The sequence below is a fragment of the Ambystoma mexicanum genome, chromosome 13 (assembly GCF_040938575.1).
Source record: "Ambystoma mexicanum isolate Mex_15411 chromosome 13, UKY_AmexF1_1, whole genome shotgun sequence".
In the NCBI taxonomy this organism is placed as follows: domain Eukaryota; kingdom Metazoa; phylum Chordata; class Amphibia; order Caudata; family Ambystomatidae; genus Ambystoma; species Ambystoma mexicanum.
This window is the reverse complement of record NC_090938.1, coordinates 627,285,603-627,309,143: the sequence shown is the minus strand read 5'-3', so window position 1 is coordinate 627,309,143 and position 23,541 is coordinate 627,285,603. Positions and strand designations below refer to the sequence as shown.

Below are 23,541 nucleotides of genomic sequence, written 5' to 3'. Positions count from 1 at the left end.
GGCAGGAGGCGTGTGGCTCCTTCCTTTGTTTCAAAAGGATATGATTCGTATACACAACCAAAGATGCATGTGACCCTAAGGAAAGACAGATTCCCAGAGTGTGTTTTGAATAAGAATATAACTCAACCAACATTTCATTCTGGAGACTGGAGCAAAAGCCCTAAATGATACAGTAATGTATCAATACAGTACAGACAATAAGAACAATCTTCATTCTGGAAATCAGGGTAGAAATCCCAAGGTGTTACAGGGAAGATTGAAAAGGCCAGCACAATGGACAACCAAAATGAATGCAATGTTCTGCAGGTGTAGTAACTTCCCTGCATATGGTTACTTTCTGAGCATGGGAAAGAGCTTGAAAACTGGTGGCCCCCATCTAGAAGTCACACTTATCTGGTGTGGCTGTGCGAATCTCCATTCCCCCTCCCAGTTTTCACCTGGTGTAGAAACGGACTCAACAAGTGTGTGATGTGACGTCCTCAGACCCTCCCGTGCTCAGGATCACTGGTGTGTGTGAATACTTTGTGTGGAAGAAAGTGTGTGGGCTGCTGGCCCACTCTGCAGTACTGGGGCATCACGGGCAAGTGCCCTGCATCTCCTGACAGCTTTCCGGCCCTGGTCTGAGATGCCTTCATCCAGGTCTATGTCTGAGATCATGGTTCCCTTACCAAGCAGCTTCAGGGCTGAAGCCCTGGGGATACCTCCATATACCTCCAGGGGTCGCTATACACATCGGGTGACTTTCGCCACACTTAGGGGCTCCTGGCTCCCCATTAGCTGCCCCTCATTAGTGACTACATTACAAGCTCGCCAAACTATAGGAGTACCTGGCATCCTGTCCCACTCCCACGCCTCCCTCTGTTCTACCCAAAACAAAACCGATGTTTACCTTCCTTCTACCTCCTTTCTACCTCCTCGTGTTTGCACACCCCGCTCACAAGTAAACTCGTACCGGGGGTCCAGCCGCCCACCTCCCCTAGCTTCTCCAATCCACTTCCTCCTGGCAGAGCTCCTCGGCTCCTTTGTCAGGGAAACGCGCTGCTCTGATTGAAAGGCCCTTTGGGAGACTAAGAGAATGTGACCCTTGAACACAAGCTTTGGGAATGTAACAAGGTGAAACATTTCTGGAATTAATTGATGTTGATTTTTAACAAGGTCCAGAGGTTGTCTCTAGACTGTGATTTCAAGACTCTGACTTTGGGTGAAGACAGCCTGGGAGAAGACACATCCAGTGCCCAGAAGAAGTGGCTGTTTAGGGGGCAGTGATGGCAAAGAAGCTGATTCTAAGAAATTGGAAGTCTATGATTCGTTCAGAAGTGGAGACCTGGAAGGAGGACATGCAGAAACGTTCACTTATGGAAAGGGGGATCTACAGAGGTCAGAGGAATACTTGGTTTTATGGGCACATTCGGGGGAGGATTTTGAATCTGTTTTAATTTGTTATATGACTTGGGTTTGGGAGGGAGAGGGCTTTTATAGGGGAAACTCATATGTGGATTGTCTTACCGTTAGAAGTGTTTACATACATATATTAATTAAAACAAAAAAGAGAATGATGTATTGATCTGTCAGGATGTCACTGCAGTCAGGTATAATTTATATTTAGTTGTCGTCTCAGGATACAGCATTTGTGAATGCATTTGTGTGCCCATGGCTCTGCTTGGAAGTGCTACACTGTGATGAATAATGCACGGTTATCCTCTATTCTATTTGGGTCCATCAGTTTTCACTTATTTACCATACTTGCCCAGACCGTTCACTATTTGCAGGCTTGCTACGGGAATTTAGGTAGTAAGTTCTTTACTCTATGGTGCTCACTGTCTCTTATATCTTTTCCAACTGCTTCTCTATCAACTATATTGCTCTTTTCACTAAATCTGGTAGGAAGAAGTTTAAAAAGGACATCCTGGTCTCCAACCCAGGCCTCCTTATCGCTGACACCTTTATCAATGCCTCCTCTGTGCAAACCCTCACCGACAACCTCTGCGTCGATCCCTCGCCAGACCTATGGACTCTTCATATGGTCTCTGTGCTTTCTCCTCTCTCTTCTTCTCCCATTAATGGTGGCACCTAGTGGGAGGCCTTCCTGGTCTCCTTCGACGCCTCTAAGGTCATCAAAAATGTTTACTTGAATGGTACCATCTTGGTTCACGGCCCTCAGGCCAATTTTCTTCTCTTTTATAGATGCTTCATGTGCTGCATCAACTTCCTTCCTTCTCCTGCTGCACCCTCTCTTCCCCCCACAGCCTCCTTGCCTCCCCTATTTCTCCTCCTTGCCTACCTTGCCCTCTCATCCTTCCTCTACTACCCCCCTCGGGCTTCTTCTTCACCTACGCAGGCCTACTCCTCTTTTGAATGTCTTGTCTGCAGGCTCTCTCTCTCTCCCAGCCAATCCCTTACTTTGGTTACCATCTGTCGGCCGCCTGGTCAGATCTCCTTCCTTTCTGAGTGGGGAGACCTCTCCTAGTCCCTCCTGGTCTCGACCACTCAACTCCTCCTTCTTGGAGACTTTAACATCCGCCTGGATGCTTCCTGTCCTTCCTCTGTACTCTTTCGCGACCTCAGCAACTCTCTCTCAGCCTCTATTCTACCCTCTTGCCTGACTAACTCTGCAGGGCACACTCTGGATGTTCTGATCTCTTCAGACTTTTCACTTTCGATCCCTCTCACCACTCCTCTCTCCTGGAGTGATCACTTTCTCCTTTCCTCCCACCTCACCCTCTGTACCCCTCAGGCCAAGCCACCTCCAGCACTGCCACCCAACTTCTCGGTTATCCGACCTATGAAGCGTGTGTCAGTTGAGGCTTTCACCTCCACTTTCTCACCCCCACTTCCCCCTTTGGCTGACTTACACCCTGACACAGCCATATCCATGGTCCCCTCTGCTATATATGATAATCTTGATGTTCTTGCACCTGTCATGATAATCCGCTTGAAGCCCAATGCCAAGTGCAACTCTTGGTACGACTCAGACCTCGTCACACTCAAACACGAGTGCAGTGGGGCTGAGAGGAAATGGCATGCTTCTGGAAAATCCTCTGACAAACTGACCTGCCGTCTGCTCTAAAGGCAATACCGGCTCTCTGTCTGCACCAAGAAAAGAGCTCACATCCAAGCCTGCGTCTCTGTGGCATCTAACAACTCGGCCAAACTCTTTATAATCTGCAAAGACCTGGCCAAACCTGCTGCAGTCTCTACCTCTCCTGTCCCCTCCCAGGTCCTCTCATTTCATCTCTAAAACTCAGGACATCTTGTTCTCTCTCTTTCTCTCCCCCTCCTTCATTTCCCCTGTTCTTCCCAGATGAGGTTTCTAGACAAGTCCGATCAATGAAAGTCTCATCAAAATAGGTTCACCCCTGTTTCTAAAAAAACATCAAATACCACATTGACACCCTGGCTCCAGCACTAACTAAATTCAGCAACCACTACTTCGCCACTGGAGTCTTCCCTTTACCCTGAAGCTCTCCCTTGTGCACCCTCTTCTTAAGAAAGCCTCTGCGGACCCGTCCTGCACAGCTAACTATCGCTCAATCTCCTTCCCTCAACTTCACCACCTTTGACACGGTCACCCATTCCATCCTGCTCAATGGTCTTCGTGATAACCTGGGTATCACTGATCAGGTCCTGGCTTGGCAGACTTCTTTAATCACCCATCAACCCTCCCAGGTCCAACTTGGGTCCTTTCTCTCCTCTTTCTCTATCTCTACCTGTCGTGTTCCCCAGGGGTCTAACCTCTCTCCCTGGCTGTTCAACCAATACTTAGCAATTCTTGCCCACTGCATTGTCGCTCTCTGCTCTCTGCCCCAGCTTTCAATGCTATGCGGATGACCCTCAGCTCATTTTCAGGCTCCCTTTAGCCACCTCTTCTCCTTCTTTCATCTTCAACTGTCTGTCTGTTATCCTGGAGTGGTGTTTGCCAATGATCTCTGCCCTAATGCCAGTAAGATTGAGATTCTCCTCATCTGCACACCCACTCCCTCCTTTCCTCTCTCTCTCTCTGGCCGGTCTCCCTTGGCCCTCTTCCTGCTCCCACCTGAGAGGCTAAAAACCTTAGGGTCATCTTCGATTCCACACTCTCCTTCTCTCCTCACATCTCTGACGTCTCTAGGAAGTCAAACTACCAGCTGCACTTCCTCAGAGGTATTCTTCCTTTCCTCTCATTCCTCCAGAAGCTCACTTCCTCTAGAGCTCTGTTTCTCTCTAGGCTGGACTACTGCAACAGCCTCTTTCTAAATCTGCCTGCCTCTACTCTCCGCCCTTTGAAACTCATCCAGAACAGGTCTGCAAGACTTTTCCTTGGACTTAAGCACAGAGATCTTATCTCTCCAGGACTGAAATCTCTGTACTGATTTCCTGTGACTGTGAGGATTAAGTTCAAAACCCTCTGCATTGTCCACAAGGCCTTCTGGGGTCTTAATACCTTCAACTCTCTCTTCCAAAATATCTTCCATTTCGAGCTCTTCGCTCATCTGCCTCCAAATCCCTCAGGGTAAGTCACTTCTCCAAGCAATGAGTTGGTGGTAGATCTCTTTCTTCAGCTGGGGCGCCTGCCTCTGGAACAGCATCCCTGCCTCTCTGAAGCACCTCAATAGCTTCCTCTTTGCTTCTGCTTCCTCTCCTCCTCTCCCCTGCTGAACTCCTGCCTGTCTGATATTGAAACTGCACTGGTCACCTGGCTACCATCTGTTCTCAGGCCCAGATCCCCTCCCCGCCAGTTGCAAACTTGAACTGCCCCCCTGGCAACCCTTGCACTCTGGGGGTGTTTCTGTATCCCTACAGCCCCCTACCAGTACTTGACACCTGATGTCTGCACTTACACTTGCACCTGCCACCAGTGGGCCACACTTATTATTTATTGTTCCTATTTATTGTTTCTATTTACTTACTGTTTATCTATGTACTGCACTTCCCCTCCCCCTTACCTCTCGCACTTTTCCCCATCCCCCGCACTTGCGCGATCTCAATGTCACCTAGCCTAGCAAGATCCTTGTCTCTGTACTCCTTCTGTTACCCTCCATTCCCTCATCTCGCCTTGAAGCACTTGTGTGTAGGTGCGTTATAAATGCGATATCATATCATATCTATAGGTGCGTTATAAATGCGATATCATATCATATCTTATCGTTCTCATGTATTTGTATTTGCAAGTAACAAAGACACTGCACGTCAGACTCGTGTAACAGCGAGGAGCACCGAGCAGTGTGCGATCCCTAGCTACCCACAGACACTGATCTGGAACTGCAGGGTGTAAGGCACATGCTTCTCTTTGGACCACCTCTGCCAGTCCCTCCACAACCACCCCCACTATGACCTGGGGCACAGGTTGAGTTGTTTCCTTCTACAGGGTAAAGGGCATGTATAAATGAGCCTGATGAGGGACGGCCCCTCCCATATTGATTTCCTCATTTCCATTATTCCAGCTCAAAGGTTGGCTTTCAAAAGCCAATTCTTTTGAATGTCCACTTTCTTTCTGAGTTTTCTCTTTGGATGTATTTTTTTTTTTTTGCATGGGATTCCCGCATGCATCTCTTTACCTGTCTGAACTTCTTCCTAACCCTCCATACCTCCTTTTTTCAGAAATGCTTTTTGTCTAATTACTCTTCTCCCTATTGACCCCTGTGCATAGTACTATATGAGTGGCTGTAGTCCAAATTTGCCCCCTCGACCTTTAATCCTGCTGACCATTCATAGCCTCGTATTAGGCCTGTGTGACCCCTTCTTCTTGTTTGCAGAGCGAGTTAGTTACAGCGTGTGCATGTCATTGGCACACATTGTTGCAGGGCCATTTTATAGTACCTGGTGCAAGGATCCATGTGTCTACTGGAAAAAAGTATATTAGCTTGTATTGGAGGCAAAACCCACACTACCTCTGATAAGATGGTACTAAGCTTGAAGTACCATCCTAAAAGAGTACACTGGCTTCCCATCCTGGGCAGGATACCTCAAAACTGCCTCCATCACATATAAAGTACCTACTGCACAAAGTCAAGCCTATCGCGCCATAAAACTCCTGGACTCAGGAGGGACACGCTACTTAGGCGCCAGACTATCATGAGCAGTGGTAGAATTTGTCCGCAAAAAAGTAGTGGAATTGTGGTCTCAGCAGGAGGGAGGAGAGGCGGGAGCTTAGTGCAACATGTGACAAGGTGTTGCAGCCAGGGCACTGCAATAGACTAAGTTACAAGTTACTAAGGCTCCCATTACAACATCACACTGGCACAGGGTCAGGAATGGACACATCTCTATATAGAATGGGAATATGGTTATAAAAAGTAAAACATAAAAGTAGTGTAACACAGCTCCCGAATGTTCTCAATCACTGATAGTGAGGATGGAGACTAAAATGGCATTCAAAGAGAAAAGCAGGAAGTGGGCTTCCACTTGCTACACCACACCATACTGGGACGCCAGCCTTGTTGCAATAAGGGCAGCTTGTTGCAGAACACACGTTAATTCAAGACCCCCGCATTCAAGGAATACCTACACTGGCCTGGACTGGGCCACCGGGAAAATGGGATTTTCCCTGCTAGGCCTTGGGGACACAGGGCCTCTTTTCCTGGGGAAGGATACATAAATCAAATGGGAACACTGAGCGTATCAGAGCCATGCCTGGGTGTGGTTCACTTTGCCTGCAGAATGATTCCAGAGGCTCACGTGTGCCTGCGCAATGTGGGGTGCACCACCCCTGCCAGGCTTCAGAAACTGCTCGTGCCACGTGGCCGAGCTGCATCCGCAGGTGCAGCCGCCCAACACGTGCCAGTGCTCCAGCGACAAGGAGGCGAGTTGCCGCCTGCATTGACCATTCGGCTCACTGCAGTGCCGAGACTGCAGCAAGCAGGTCAGTCCGGGACCTCAAGGTAAGTAACCATAAGTGTAACTGAAGTTTGGACAGCTACGGAATGAATTTGGAATGCTGTGAGTCAGTGTGAGCGAGTGTGGCGCAGCGTGATGAGAATTCCTTCGAGTCCAGTCTGAGGCGAGCGTAATAATTTGACTGTCTTTGCCATGGCTCATCGGCTCATAGTACCCACTACCGGCGGCGACCGTAGAGTTTTGAGACCGGTCATGTGTTCGCTGTTTCAGTGTTTCAGTGTTTCTGTGTGCATTCATTGTGAAAACAGTGCAGCAGGTCCACCCGAGATCTGGGCGGTTAGGGTTTCTAAACAATCTCCTGACACGTGTGTGAGAGACGCTGCAAGTGATACAACAGTACCATCCATGCATTAGCGAGTAGGTGACATATATTCAGACTGAGTGGGGGGCGGAGGGGGAGATGGCAATCTAGTCTACACTGAGTTAGAGGTGCATCGTGTTTGATCACCATTGAGGTAGAGGCCAGGGCAGTGGTGCCGACCCCAGGTCGCCCAGCGAACTGAACAGGATTTTTAGGTATGCCCCCACAGCCACTGGAAGACCTGGGGCCGGCATTGGTAGCTTGGTGTGTGTTGTTTGTCACTGTTCCGGTGGATTAGCTGGGCCTTAATCTGCAGTGACAGTCTGCCTTGCCATGCGAGATAGACATGCGGGGAGAAGCGCATCCGTTCTGCACATAAAGCACAGAGATAAGCTCCCGCCAATTGGCCATTCACTGCAAGTAACTCCTGCTAATGTTAATGTTTGCGACCCCTGCTCTAGAGCCGTGCACTGTTGGCTCACTGGGCTTCCCACTGTACACAACGTTTGAGCGCCCGCCACTAGATGCCACCTCCTTCATATTACCAGCTCTTTTCCACTGCCTGTCAGCACCAGCTTTTCCACCATGCCTGCCAGTGCCAGCCTTTTCACTGAAATTAGCAATACCTGCCACCACGGGCCACTTTCCAGTGCAATCTTGTCCCCAGCATATCGCAAGCACCAGAAAACCGAGGGACATGGCAAAAGGTAATGTTTCCTACTTCCCTATCCTCCATGCTTTTTCCTGCTCCCCCGAAAATCCCTGTGCAGTAACATATCCCTTAATGGAGCGGTTCAGTGCCAGTGCTGGCATTCCCTGTGGCGGCACCTTGATTGTGCCCCTGATAAAGCATTGATTGCCTCTCCATCCCTGCATCTCACGTGTGCCCCCTTAACATCTGGCAATGTCTCCCAAACGTTTACATTCAAATCGCCACATTCTTTCTGTGCACACACACCGTCCCAGGGGCAGCAGGAGGGAGTCATGAAGCATGCTGCAGGATTGGAGCACTGCAGGCCGGGCACAGAGCACAGGCACACAGGCCACTGCTTGCTCTGCATGCTGTACGAAAAAGGAGTGGTGGGCAGAATTGACCTGACTGTGCCATTACGATCTTGAGTGATTTTTTAGAAAGAGAACACTAAGGCCTTTAGAATGGGAATAGCCACTTGCTCCCTTTACCTCTGGAACTTGGCACCCGTGATTACACTAGGCAGTTTCAATGCAAAGCCCTGTTTCTTAAGTCGAGCTGTGGTTGCAATGGCAAATATCACAATCTCGCGAGGAAAGGGTTACTTGGGCTGACTGTCTCCCCTCCCAAGTTTTCCCCAGTCCCTGCGCCATCAGTTGCACTGCAGAGCGTTACAAAATAAAGGTTTGTTTTCAGCTTATACAGGGTCAGCAGTGTCGGTGATACAAAGAGAGGATCAGTGGGTTGCGTGACTGCTACAGAGAGGGTACACATATTGCCACTGATTGTCTGCATCACACAGAGGCACCATGTAGAGGGTTAGCACACTGAATTGCATTTTGTCGCTGATAACAGGTTTGTTTTTCCCTCAATGAATAGTACTCTTTGAATTGGGGAAGACGGGCTGTCAAAAGGGACAAAAAGGGTCTGAATGACATGCAATTTCCTGACATATGAAATGTGGGCGAGCTCTCAGCACAGAATTCTGAAGCTGTATTTTCTGGCACACAGAAGGACTGTGAATATGTACCATGACTACATACCCACCTCATGTTTTGATATTTTGGATGCATGGTGCTGAATGAGGCCCCAAACTCTCAATATAGATTTCACCTTAACAAAAAGGGCAACATGCAAACACGTTGTCATTAGCGAAGTGGATCCACTGATAAGCATACCGCTATGGTTGAACGTACAGGCGCCGAGCCACTATACAGGGACATTGCAGTGGCTATGTTGGCATGACTCACTGAACTCATACCAAGTCAACCTTTTTATTAGTTTTGGCTAAAGTGCCGCCTATAAGCTGAAACTATTGCATTCGAGTAAAGGTAGGGAGAAATAGCACATGAGGCGGGAAACAAAGCTTGTACTTGCTGTTTGGTTATTTACCCACATGCTGGCTACCCATGGCCATGCCAATCCTTATGGCCATTTCCAACCACTTTCAGCCCCTCTTCACCCAAAACATATTCTCCAGGGAACTCTTTGAACTAGTTTTTTCAAGCCTTGCCATCAAACTTGATGCTTAAAGTGCCTGGCAGTGTTTTTTCAAAGCAGTCTTTTGAGAGTTAATGACTTAATTGGAACAGTAAAAGCACTACTGGTGAAATAAATATGTCAGCCCGGTTTGCCTTGAGCCACTCTATTTTCAAGCACTCTGCCTGCCCTTCACTGAAGTCCTGTTGAACAAGCATTGGCAAAGCCAATTGTTTAAGTTTGTGCATCAGTGTTAGGCATACACCATGCCGTGCTATTATCTGCCCAGGTACTCTCACCACTGTGCAGCTACTACCAACAATGGACAGTTAATAACACTACGGCAGTGCCTGGCAAAGGGCTTTCCCATGCCTACCCAAAAGACAAAACTGTTGGCATTGCCAATGCTTGTTTAAGCATGCCTTTTATCTATGGAACTTTCCCAGCAGGGGAATAGGATGAAATGGAAGAGGGATGCATGTTGTCTGGGCAACTTTAATACCGGATGACTTCATTTTTCTCATCCTCAAAATGTGTAACGTCCCAGGTCCTTCTATCATTAAAGATCTACTTTGAGAGATCATGAACTTATTTAAAACATGACTTTTTAATCCATATATGTTTAAAACATGCTTTAAATGCAATAATTTTGACTAATTCTATTCAACATTTTCTTGGGGGATGCTCCTAATCCCCTCATAGAAGGGTTCGGCTCACACGCTGTGCTCTCTCCTTTGCTGAAATATGGGTCAACTTTGAACAGATTTCCAGGGCCACTTTTGGTTCCCAGTCCAGCCCTGTACCTACGGGTCACATAGGGTGTGATCGTCCGATGCAAATGCCACCCCTTTACTATACGAGTATTTTAAAGCTGCTATGACCTGTAACCATGTAGCAAAGCCCCCATTCAGACCCTCCTCATTGGCTGGGAGGCTGAAGCCACGCCCCCACAGGGTACTAATCCCTGTTAACATCACGTTACGTGTGCAGCGCTCTGATGCTTCATAGCTCCTTATAAACCCACATGTTAAATGCACAATACATCCTTCTACCGAGATGCTCTGCACCAAACGGGAGCAAAGCCACGTGGAAAATCACAGAAAAGATCGATCAACACAAATGAGAAACAGGCGGTTTGTACGTTGCATGAAAAGAAAGTTTATTCAAGCGCATGAATACGCAGGAAGATCTGAAAAGGAAATGTGGCCCGGGCTCCATAGATCTTGAACAGTGAATATTTAACATGGTATAAATGGGCATTGCATCCAGGACCCCCTTTCCCAATGCCATCCGCTGCAATTTCTGCATGGGTGTCCCAGTGGTTGCAATCATTGCGACATACACTAGAAACCAGCAGTGTTACAGAGAAAACACCCCATCGCTGTGCCCAGAAACAGAATCCAGCTGCCGCCCAGCTGTTGACATCCTTGTGTGTGTCATTGACTCGGTGCTAGGCAGCACTTTTCTCTTCTAGATCAAAATGCAGTCCCCAAATCCCGGTGAAGCCAATGAGTGGCTGATCTCATTGTGAGTGCGGAGCCCGAGGGCTCCCAGAGAGGTGCACTGGCAAAGTGGCAAGCAGTCCTAGAAGGGGTGCGGGTACTCAGGCATGCTCATCTCTTCGAGGTGTCCTCGTTTCTTTAATCCAATCTTTTGGAGGCGTATTTGACTCCATCACGATACTCATCAACGACCGTGTATGTCTTTGTTTCTACGACGGGCGCTGAAACACAATGAATAGAAGGGGTCGATTATGTGACCTCTCTGCTGAAAAACAGACCACACAGGGGCTGATCCCCCAAGACACTCCCGGGAGTAACCCTGAGACAATCCCATTCACACAGATATTCCTGATATCACGTCCCATGAGCAAGTTAGGAGTAAGTCAGGATTACTACTGGTAACCTCCTCCAGTCGGCTCATGACATTGGTGTGGGGGCCTTCCCAGGAATGCTATCCAATCCACACTCTGAAGCCATCTATCGGCCCTTTCCCAAGCAGCGCGCAGTGAGCGCATCTGGTAATTCAGACATACAGAGCATAGCGGAACACCAGGAGAAAAGCAAGTAAACTAGGTTTGGATCTCTCAGCTGTGAAATTGTTCTGGGATCTGGGATTCCATTTAATGCATCTGGATGTGCTCCTCATCTGACTTTTCACTGTACCACCACAGAATTCCAGGGAAGTTCAGTGACCACCTGGGAAGTGCACTTACTCCATGGGAATTCTAACTCCCACCTGCACATTTGAGTTACTACCTATGTGGGCCCTTTAAAACTGTGTAAATTACCACCTGGGAATTTAGATTATAATCTGTGAAACATCGACCAAATGCCACCTCACACCTGAAAATTACATTGAACCAATAGGGAACTGCATTTGCTCTCTGTACTTTAAATTACCTTTGGTAGTGCTGGAGCTTGAGGTTCTGTGTGAAGCAGAGCCTGCACCGCTGCTGGAGCCATAACCCCCTGAAGAGGAGCCTCCAGCTCTTCCAGAGCTAGAACCTGAGCCTCTGCCGGACCCCGATGCCGATCCTGAGCCCCTGCATCCAAAATAAAAGGAAACCATGAATATGCCTGGTAAATAAGGAGTGACATCACACCCGTTCTTCTTCACACTCACATGTCTCGTTATCTCTATGATCTTGTGAATGCGTAACATGGAACTGGCCTTCATGTCTCTGGTGATCCTGCGGCCAAAGGCAGAGTTGGGATGTAATATCTCCACGACCCCAAGGTGGCTTTATTTGGTCATCAGAAACATTTTGATCAATATTCTGTTTACACATCATGAAAAGCAGCACTGGCAGATCTGAACATTTTGGCTTTTGTGCCAGCATTTTCCAGGCACTGCCATGATGGTGTCTGGCCATCAGATGGAAACAGCTGGCAAAGGGTGGTGGTGACTGGCCAAATTATGACAGTGCCTAGAAAATGCATCCATAAGAGCTACAAGTGTTCAGTGTGAGAAACAGGTGCAATAAGGCACATACTGCACATACATTAAGTGAGTAAAGGCAAACTTGGTTTTGGCATTTTTATCACTTTGTGCAATTAGGTGTTGCTTGCGACAACCAGAAACCTAAACTATTGCATCATTGTACAGATAGGGATTAATTCTACATGAAGAGGGACACACAGCTGGTTGGTGTTTTTAGGTTATTTGCCAACCCATTAACTGCGAATGGCCAAGCTAAACACCGCTTCATGGGAACTCATTGGGTTCGTTGTATTCAAGATTTGCTGTCAAACTTTGCACTCGAAGTGCCAGCCAGTGTTTTTTTTTTAAATCAGACTTCTGAGAGTTTATGACTTAATTGGAGTAGTACACCCGCTGCTGGTCTATTACAGATGTCTGTAGCAGGTTGCCTTCAGCCACTCGATTTATGAGCACTGCTATTAGATGTCCAGGTACTCGCACCTGCTACCACCAATGGCCAGTTGACACCAGTTGACACCACTGTGGTTGTGCATGGCAAGTGCCTTTCAAATGCCTACACAAAAGCCCAAACGGTTGCACTGTCAATGATTGTTGTGCTAAGAGCTGGTTCACAGCTACAGATATGTCATTGAACTTCGTATGACTGCTTTGAAATGACAGTGATACCCTTTTGAGAAAGCACCTAGCTAGTCACAGAGACCCCAGAGATGTGTTTGTTTGGGCAGCGAGGGGCAAGTTGTGGGTGGCAATGTCCACAGAGACTAGCCTGACCTCAGGCTGCCATTGGGTGGGTAAAAAATCCAAAAAGCACCAACAGGGTGTCTGTCCCTTCCTACATCCCATCCCGCTAGTGGGATGTTTACCTCCCGAGCCAGAAGTATCGACTTAAAGGCAAGACTGACAGTGACACCAAATAGCCACATTGAATGGAGACTTCTCGTTAGGTGACGTCTGCAATTCAGTTGAATGCTGTGCACTAATAACAGGGTCGTGTTTTGTGTTGGCTCTTGTTTTGGTGAATGTCACACCCCTCACGACTAACATCGGGTGGGCAGAATACGAGATCTTTCCATGTGATGCACCTGGGCATCTGAAGATGGCATGAGGCTTTGCTTCACGGTTGGTCACGCCGGCTCTTCCTTACCCATCCTGGCCATCCAGCAGGTGTTGGTAGGTCGCAATCTCCTGCTCCAGCCGTGACTTGATGTCAAGGAGTTGGTTGTACTCATCGCTCTGGTGCTCACTCTGGCTCCTCATATCGGTCAGCTGCTCTTCCACGGCGCTGATCTGGCTTTGGAGCGCGACCAATTGTTGGCAGTAGCGGCCCTCTGTCTCGGCCAATTGCTGCTCCAGGGAGCTTTTCTGTAAGATAGACACGGGATGTTATGGGTTAATGAACAGGAGAAGTATATCATCTCTCAGGAGCTGCGTCGTTACGCGTAGTGTTTACGGCAAGCGGATGTTTGTGAGTGACAAGATCACAGCCTATATTTTGCCGCTAGCGGAAACTACATTTTTCTGGTATAATGTCCAAGTTTGTTGGCTTGGGTTCCTGCGTGTCATGACCCTGATATGGTCAACAGAAAAAGCCTATGACAGGGTGGCATGGTGGACTGTTTAGTCAGACAAAGAGCCTGGAAACATTCTCTAGCAGGAGTGTAGGCAGAGTTAGGCTCTGCACAGGACTTAGCATGGACCTGGGAGAGATTCAGTACTAAGAGGAGCAGGAGTACTGTGCAAGCTGGAGACCAAGTAGAGTCTGTCATGCTTCAGAATAAAGAGCATCAAGTGAACTGAATGTGTGCTGGCATTCAGTGTATTCATCTACTGTTTGGGCACATACATACCTCCCTGGATTACAGCCAGTGCTATGAGCTCCCTTCAGAAGAACTTTGAAGGACCGGGTCGGCCCTCTGCCAAGAGCCTTATACTATTCTATATATATACACACACACTGATTATCTTTGAATTGGCTCCTAGTGCCAGGTGTTACTTGCAGCTGTATGCTGTAACAAGATATGTAGAAATGAAGTTATTAGATGTGTTGTTGCACCTACTCATGATAATTCTCAAAAACTGAAATGAGATTTGTTTTGTATTTGTTATTTCACACTCCTTATTCAGATAACACAGCTGGAAGCTGGCAGAGCATCCCGGCATACCAGCACGGTTGCTGCAGCTACACTAGGCAGAGGAGGGCCACCACCAAGATGAACCATTGCATACCATTGACAGTTGGGACTGCAGCTCAATCTGAAGTGCTTGCAATGAGCGCTTCAGGTCTGAGGACTCGCTCTTGCTCGAATGCACCTGCTCCACCCCTGTAGAGATGTCCTGCTTCAGCTTCTCGCTCTGCAAGTGAAAACAGACAGAATTGAGTTTGGGCTTGTGGTCTCCTCTGCTGAGCATTGGCGGCCATCTTGGCTAGCAATGAGGCCTTCACCTTTTGCTTGAACTCCTCTTCTGCCTCCTGTCGGTTCTTCTCTGCCAAGGCTTCGTATTCCTGCCTCATCTTGTTCATGGCGTCGAGTAGGTTAATGGCCGGAGCAGCACGCATTTCAACACTGAGTTCTCCATCAGCGACGCTTTGATGGCCCTTTATCTCCTGAGTAAGAAAGCCAAGCAACCAGTTAACACAACCGACATTCCAAAAGAACCAAAATGCCATTCTAGCTCTACATCTATCACTGGAATTTTGTTAAACAATATTATTTGTGGTGCTAAGTAAATATTGAGATGAGTGATTAGTTGTCAAGGGAACAGAAAAAAAATCACTGCAGGGTACGGAACCAAGCAAAGTTATGGAAAACAATGGCCCAGCATCACAGCAAGTGGTGTGGCTCAGCAGATATTTTGGACGACAACTCCCATCAGCCCAAGCAAGCACAGTGAATGGTTAATGATAATGGGATTCAGAGTTCAGAACCTCCGTAGAGCTGTAGGGTAGATAAACCATAGTGGGTAAAGCAAGGTTGCTATTTTTTTTCTCAAAAAGTGATACATGCCTGGATATTGATTAGGCTACCTGCAAAGTAATCAGATCAGGTACCCAAAAGTAAATAAAGCTATTGAATTCAAAGTAAGAATGACTCTTCGCTTCCTTCAAACAACCAAGGGGAGTCAACATTGCGAAGATGGGGAACAGAAAACGTGGCCACGAAGGTGTCTCTGTTTTACGCTATTGGAGCTTAGACTGCACAGAGCGGACGCATGCACATTGCAGCCATCTTTTTACATGCACTGTGTCTGTAGTGGAAAAAGTCACAAAGAATACTGATTCTAAACAGCTAACATGCTTCTGTAACCACGTCTCTGCGCGCGAGGAATCACCACAGGTCATCGTTTGGGTATAGCCCAGGTACTGACAATACCGCCCCCTCACATAACCCAGCAAGAGATGCAGGCTCTGATGCTGTTGCCTCAAGCCCACACGTGTACTCTTCAGCTCATCACCCTATTCCACTATTATCGACTTTTCAGGGTAAAACTGATTTGTGATCAGTTTTGTAAAATGCCTCGTGATGGTTTGTCCATTTCGTGAATCGTCTCAGAAGCCTACATTCTGGGTTCTGAAATTACCAAGAAGGCCCCAGAAGGGTATGGCCATCTGCAAAATGGGCCTGTATTGATTTCTGGTCATGGTGGATAGTGACAAAGTAGCAGACGTGTATAGAATTGAGGTGCGCGGAATTGATAAGGTAGCAAGCAGCATTCCAAAGCGTGTGTCCCTGATCCATATACCCTGATAGAAGAGGCAGTCTTGAAGACATCCAACCATGTCATTCATTGAGTCAAAAATATGTGCAGTGACTCGCACCGTGGACAATCTTAAGGCCACCAGGAAATGACGCACATACCTCCTCGTGGTTCTTCTTGAGGGCGGCCAGCTCCTCCCTCAGGCTCTCCGCCTGGGTCTCCAGGTCAGAATTGCACAGGGTCAGGTCGTCGTGGACTCTGCGCAGGCCGTTGATATCTGCCTCCAAGCTCTGGCGTAGTTTCTGCTCGTTCTCATACCTGGGAACATGTCAAGAAAAACACTGACAGGTCAAGGCGATTATCCCACTTTCTTAGCTCCTGACTGAAACCCATCTAACTAGCGCTGAGAAGCCTATTGGGCCTAAAGTCCCCGGTGTCACAGCCATGATTGGCGGCAAGGAGGTTTCATTCAGAAAGGAGATTTAAGGTACAGAACCTCAGATTGGCACAGAGGGTGGTAACGTACAGGCACTTACTTCTGAACGCCACGTGCTCCTTAACTCTTGTTTGCTTGTGTTGTTCCCAAATTCAAATTGAAACTGGTCTTGCCTTGCAGGTCTCTGGAGTTTTGGAAAAAAACTGCACTTTGCTGGTCAAATATAAGGGGCCACATATATAATGTGTGCGAATAACGTGTGCAAATAATGTGTGCACAGGGCTACAGTCTTACAGGCTTTCACTGAACTCTTGCTCTATTTCCCCTCGTGTGACCAGGAACCGAAAGAGGCCCAGGAAATAATTGTCAAAGTGACACCATATTGTGCATTTTCAGAAAGCCCAACCCTTTTCCTATGAGAACGTTTGGAAATAAAATAGGTTACCACATAAAGGAGGCCCAGGGTGCAGAGGGCTACCAGCACATCTCCAGAGTTCCTTACAGGCCAGTCCAGCCCTGCCCAGGGTGCAGAGGGCTACCAGCACACCTCCAGAGTTCCTTATAGGCCAGTCCAGCCCTGCCCAGGGTGCAGAGGCCTACCAGCACATCTCCAGAGTTCCTTATAGGCCAGTCCAGCCCTGCCCAGGGCGCAGAGGGCTACCAGCACATCTCCAGAGTTCCTTACAGGCCAGTCCAGCCCTGCCCAGGGTGCAGAGGGCTACCAGCACATCTCCAGAGTTCCTTACAGGCCAGTCCAGCCCTGCCCAGGGTGCAGAGGCCTCCCAGCACATCTCCACCACCTCCACAACAGATATCCATTTGTGATAGTTGGCTTTTTCCTTTTCCTTTGAAGCGCTAAAACACTAAATATGCTCACCCCTTCAATGCCAAACTGCACCTATTTTTTGATGTACTGTAATGGCATATTCCAACAGGTCACGTGGGCGCTCTTTAGAAGTGGCCATGTTAGAAAGGCACCCCCAATACATTCTGCTCTGCTGATGTCACGTTGGCTTAAACTCTACTAAATGTTCCACTTATCTTTTTATTTATGGACTTTAGGCACGATAATGCACATTCATGTATCTATAGTAGCCCCACATTGAAGCATCTCGCCCATCGTGTAACTATCCTTACAGTGAGAGTCTTGCAGCTGGCACCAAAAATCCATAGCTCCTGTTCTAAGATGGCCGCCAGCGAGCGAGTGAGCACCCATATTAGACGTGGGTCTTCTGGCTTGTGTGTCAGGTGGGGGCATTGCCTTATTACAGATATTTTTCCTGGGCTTTTTTAAACTGGTGGTGCATCAGGACGCGCCACTGTTGGCGTGTGGTGCTTACTCACTTGAGCTTAAAGTCATCGCATGCCAGGCTGGCATTGTCGACCATCAGAATGACGCTTGCATTCGCGATTTCAGCAGCGATAATCTGTAAACACAAGTTGCAAGCAGAGTGAGTACAAGGTTTCTTGTATGCATGTTTCTGTTTCATAGAATTTCCACTGCAGATGACATGGAATGCACACCAGGGCCCGGAGTGAAGAAGCTTTGCACCAGTGCAAGTGCAAAGGTGCACAGCATTAGCAATAGGGCAACACGTTTTTAGCAACAGGGCAAACTTTGCCGTAGTGCTAATACCGTGCAACTTTGCACTTGCACCGGTGCAAAGTTTCTGTAGCCTGGCCCCAGCTTACCCCCTAATTACATGGAGCTGCATTGCCTCAATGTGCTTTTACCTTCTAAGTGTCTCAACAGTCAACCAACTCTGTGTGTGCTGAGTTGTGGAGGAAGTCTACAGCCTACGCTGGACCATTTCAGTGAAGGATAACACAAAACAAGCATTGGAAAAGCCAACAGTTTGGGGTTTGGTGTAGGCATGGGATAGCCATTTAGGCACTGCTGCCCATGTGATGGTAACTGCTGCAAAATAATGTGAGCACCTGGGCATCTGAAAGCTGTGCCTGGCAAATGCCTGTCTAATATCTATACACAGGGCACATCAGCTGGCTTTGCCAATGCTTATTGTGAACATGATTTCAGTTATAGGATCTACAGAAGGCTTATAAACCAAGTAGCTGACAGAACACGTGGGTAAGAGAATATTATTACAGTAGTAGCACATTTATAGTTGCAATTAGACCGTTCAATCTCTGGAGGTTGCTTTGAAATAACGGTAGGAATTTAGGGCACAGCGTTTGATGTTACTGCCTGATAAATCCATCTCAGAGAGATCCTAGGAGGATGGGTATTGAATGGGGGGGGGTCGGTTAGTAGGTGGGAATGGCCATAATGATTAGCCTGGCCAAGGGAATTCAATGGGTGTGTACATTATCAAACCTCCACAAGTGTGTGCTGCTCATCATATATAATATTCCTTCTAGTTGTACTATAAAGCAATGCTTTTGGATAATAGGTGGCGCTTAAGCTTTACCTAATAGCCAAAACGAAAAAATCCGGCACATCCCTAGTAGGACGTCGATTTGTCAGCCTGAATGCAAAGTGCTAGGCATGTCACACATTTCTAGTCAAGGTCACAAAGTGCTAGCCAAGGTAAAAAAAGTGCTACTCATTTCTCGTGGCACTAGTCAGCCTTTCTTGTTTGTTTGTTTATTTTATTTATATAGCGTGCCTGACCCAGAGGTATCTGGGCGCTTTAGAATGCGGTTACATGTACAGGGCAAGACAGTCTGGGAGAAGATAAAGTGCCTTCTTTTAGGAAGTCCTGTTGTTATGGAATCATTTTGAGTATCATCTGTACTTGGAGATGGGGCACCGTGTGCCGAGCACGTGGGTTGTTTCATTATATATCACCATAACAATTAAACAAACCACACATAGTCACGCACAACAGCACATGCCGACTGCCAACCGAAAATGACACCTGTGCTCAGCCATCGGTGTAAACTGATCGGAAACTGCCAAAAGCACATCACAGCTCCCTTGCTCTTTTCTCCCGCTCAGTCCTGCTAACTTACACCCCATAGCACTCTCGCTTTACAGAGCCGACAGAGCGCCAAGGGACCACCCAGGTGGTGACAGTGCGCGCTACAAGAACCTTTAACATAACTTAACACATACCGTCGGCTTTAGAAGATTACCAATTAGATCTGCTCCTGTACAGATGGAAATAGTTTTAATGCGTGAGTTTGGGAGGTAAAGGCTTGTGTGAATAGTCATTTAATTAAAACCCCCTTTGGATTGTGATGGCCGTCAGAGCGAAGCAGCTGAAAGTGGTGCAGGTCTCTTTTGCCACTCATTTGACATCCCCCTACTGCATTCACCAACATATTGATTAAAAGTAAGGAATTACCCTCTCAGGTTGTTTTGACAAATATCCTGGCCATCCACCCTACATTTAACAGAACCCTCTTTTCCTGAGTTTTCACTTGATCACGTCCTATTTAAGTTTTGGGAGCTTGAAGCTGCTCCCTGAACAATTGCCCAGACTTAGTAGCTCAGCAGCCCGGGGCTCTATTGTGTAGTATTTCTTTTGGGAGCAGCAATGTAGGTGTTCCTGAAATTGGAGATTATGACATTTCAAAGGAAATGGCAAAACATTCTGCGAAGCAAAAGTCTGTGCTGTTAGTGCTGGCCTGGTGCCACTGAGCAGGAAATGCTTGAGTGCACGTTTTGGTTTGCATAGCACCTGGTGCCCTGGGGTCTTACTTTGAGGAGAGCCGAGTATTTGTAGTATGTTTATTCTCAAGCAATTGTGTTCATATTTATTTTTACTGCAAACAGATATTTGACCAGAGATGAAGTGACTTTTTACAGGTTGTAGAGTGTCAGTGTTAATCAAACTCCTTTGAATGGAAAATGAGACGGTGTGAAATGAGCCACGTGACCATAGAGATATTCTTCATTAGCACCCTCAGCAAGTGCAAGACCCAATCAGGTTGCTCCGAACCTTGGCTGTACCTACCAATGCAAGCCTGTCTTCGGAGCAACCCGAGTGCTCTCTGCACCCACCCTCCACCCAGCGCTGCTCTCTTCGCTGTGCTCGGTCCCTTAATTTGGGCAGTAGGTCGTTACCTACAGGGTTAACCCGCCACCTCGGGGCATGTTGCCTCAGTGTCACAGTTTCACCTTCATCAGGGTCTAGAAAGATATGCACCATTTGTGACCTGATTTTTTGTTTGTAACTAGTGCTGTGGTTCAATTTTTGGAGGATGAACTAACCTACCAAGCCAATACCTTAGGACGTTATTGCATGTTTTTAGAAGTCACAATACTTCCATTCTTGTATTTTTGGGGCGAAACAACTTGTTTGACAAATCAGATGGCCATAAATTGCTGGAATAAAAAAGACAGGTGGGATTCTGCTGCTGTCTGTTGGTGAAGGATCAGATCAAAATGAGAGAGAAATCAGGCAGGAAATGTGTAGACATCCCAATATGGCCACAGAGGGTGGCGGGAAGATCTCTGGGAAACGTCCAGGCAAAATAAGAAGGCCTCCGTTTCTTTAAGAATACCTCTGAGCCTCCACGACTGGGGCCAGATTACAGACACGTTGCACTGGTGCAGGTGCACATTGCCACTGTGTTGGCACATGGGTAAAGTGTGCACTATTTCTAATACCACTGGGGCATGTTAAAAAACCATTGAACCATGAGAAGTGTAGTTTGCCATGGTATAAGCACCCGAAAAAAAATGGTCCTAGTGGAAACACATAAATCTTTGCACCAGGGCAAACCTAGTGATAACACCATGCAATTGTGCACTTACATTAGTGCAAATGTTCTGCAATATGACCCTTGGAGTCATGTTTTAAACACAGATATGTGGATGGGAGCCTGACCTACTCCATCCGACTTTTTTGGGAAGGTTCTCCCCTGTTCCCCTCCCTTGCCGCACTCTGAAACACTTGTGCACGAGCGCGATACAAATATTATATCATATCATTCCATTAAGTAACGCATTGTTTGCATCATCAACTTTGCTGACATCTTTGGCAATACATGTCATTTGCCTGCCCTCTTTTATCTGCCTCTCCTTATTTTCTAGGGATGAGTGTAGACACGGTTCCCTGCAAAGAAGGGAAGCACTTTAGGGTGGACAAGTGATGTGTGATCCCCGAGAGGGCAGAGTTGGGGTACCAGGTCATGTGTATTTATAAGGTAGCAGGGTGACCAAGTGGCACCTGAGTTGATGCTGCCAATAAGGGAAGAGAGTAACATGTTTCTTAGGGCATCATTCATGAAACATTTGCACAGTGCAAAGGGACTTTGCAGCAGGCTAGAAGTTCCATGCATCAGGCGCTTAGTGCCTTGCCGGTGGTTTGCAGATGAGACTGCGGTACACATTATACTGGGAGATGTGCCAACAGGCATGAACACATCCATGACCTAGAAATACTGCTAGAGAGCCTCTGGCCTAGGAGGGTTGTACCCCGAAGTAGCGAGACACTGGTGTCTGGGAATGCATGGCTGCTTGCAGGTGTGGTTGGTGTCAACATTTTGGAGATGATTAGTGTACGATAATGAGGGTTGCAAATCAAGAGGCTACAATCGAAAGACAGAGACCCAGGGAAGTGGAGGAAGGAAATAAAGAACAAACGAGAAGGAGGATGTTGCAGGCTTCATATGCACGCGTTGTAGGAAGGAGAACAAGGTCACATGGTGGCAAAAAAGCACCCGTGAGAAAAAGAAGTGCACAGGGAGAGAGAGGGCAGAAGCAAAATGAAAGTCACTGAGTGGGAAAAGAAAATGCCCCCCTCCTGCTGCTCTCTCCTGCCTCGTCTTTGGAACAAGTTAACAATGCTGATCAGGCAGGATTCCCCCTTTCCACACTTAAACCTAACAGCCTACCTTTCAGAGAACATCACCCCAGTCACTGATCACTCCACTAAACCCTACTCCTGCCCTCTTGCTCCTTCCCCTGCACCCCCTGCACATTCCAGCTCCTCTGCTTCACCCACACCCTACCTGTAGCCACCCTGGGTGCATCACCTATGTATAGCACTCTGGTGTCACCCAGCTAGACTTGCTTTGTAAGTCCCATACCATCACAGCTACATGCATACCCACATTAGGGAAAAAGGTAAAGTTACAGTTAATGGCATTTGAAATATTGCTTTACCTTAGCTTGAAGATCTGCAATTTGTTGGTAATACTTGCTGTAGTCTTGAGCAGCTTCTCCAGTCGAGCCCCCGGGCTTGTGCTTGTCATACCACTCTCTGATTTTACGCTCAAGCTCAGCATTGGCATTCTCCAGAGCATTGACGTTGTCCATGTAGGTGGCCAAGCGGTCATTGAGGTTCTGCATGGTCTCTTTCTCGCTGCCGGTGAGAAGGTTATCGCCGCCAGCCCCACCACCATGTCCACCTCCAAAACCACCACCATGGCCACCTCCAAAGCCACCACCAAAACCACCTTCAGCACCAAAACCACCACCGGCACCAACAGCAAAGCCACTGTCATGGACCCCAAAGGCACCACCCTCAAAGCCTCCCCCTTGGACCCATGCAGGCATGCCATCACCAGCAGCAGATCCACCACTAAATCTCCCAAAGGATCCTCCATTAAAGCTTCCACCAGCCTGCACTCCACCACCGTGCCCTCCAACACCGTATCCTCCACCACCACCGTGCCCGTGGCCTCCACCACCGTACCCTCCACCACCACCACCTTGCTTAACTGCAAACCCACTGGAGGAGGCTCCCTTAAAGCTACGGAATGACATGTTGTCTTAGCACAGGTGCACCTGATCTAGGAAGGCAGCAGAGGAGGTGACTGTGTGCTGTGGAAACGCGTCTTCCTTATATACAAATGGGAGAGGGTGTGTCAACAAACTGCACGCTGTTTCTCATATGGGCACAAAGCCTTTGCCAACTTATTATCTCTTGCCTATTAGATGATCAATTATAGCAATTATTAAGCAGCCCTGTTTTTTTTTTTCCCATATGTGCTGTTGGGCTGAGTCTGTTTGTGATGTTGGGGCGGGAGACAGGCGGGGTGCAGAATACTTTTCAGAAGATTACACTTCTCCCGTTTTGAGGGAAGAGCTTTAACAGCAACAATTTAATGTCTCTTGGCTTCTGCTCCGGATCTTCACACACTCGTGCGTTGGTTGCTGCTTCCATCCACACCGGCCACGTTCAGGCACTTACACATGACCGCAGACAC

General features: G+C 47.7%; 1 protein-coding gene across 1 annotated transcript in view; it reads right to left on the bottom strand.

Moving 5' to 3' along the window:
* LOC138520474 (keratin, type I cytoskeletal 47 kDa-like) overlaps nt 1–23,098 on the bottom strand; it is a 41,453-nt gene extending 18,355 nt beyond the window's left edge. Inside the window, exons 1-7 of the mRNA XM_069632845.1 lie at nt 22,496–23,098; nt 17,764–17,846; nt 16,145–16,301; nt 14,731–14,892; nt 14,514–14,639; nt 13,432–13,649; nt 11,701–11,859 (exon numbers count right to left, since the gene is read on the bottom strand). Of these exons, the coding sequence (XP_069488946.1) occupies nt 11,701–11,859; nt 13,432–13,649; nt 14,514–14,639; nt 14,731–14,892; nt 16,145–16,301; nt 17,764–17,846; nt 22,496–23,098 (1,508 nt within the window). The remainder of the gene's footprint in view (nt 1–11,700; nt 11,860–13,431; nt 13,650–14,513; nt 14,640–14,730; nt 14,893–16,144; nt 16,302–17,763; nt 17,847–22,495) is intronic.
* Between the last annotated feature and the right edge of the window lie 443 nt (nt 23,099–23,541).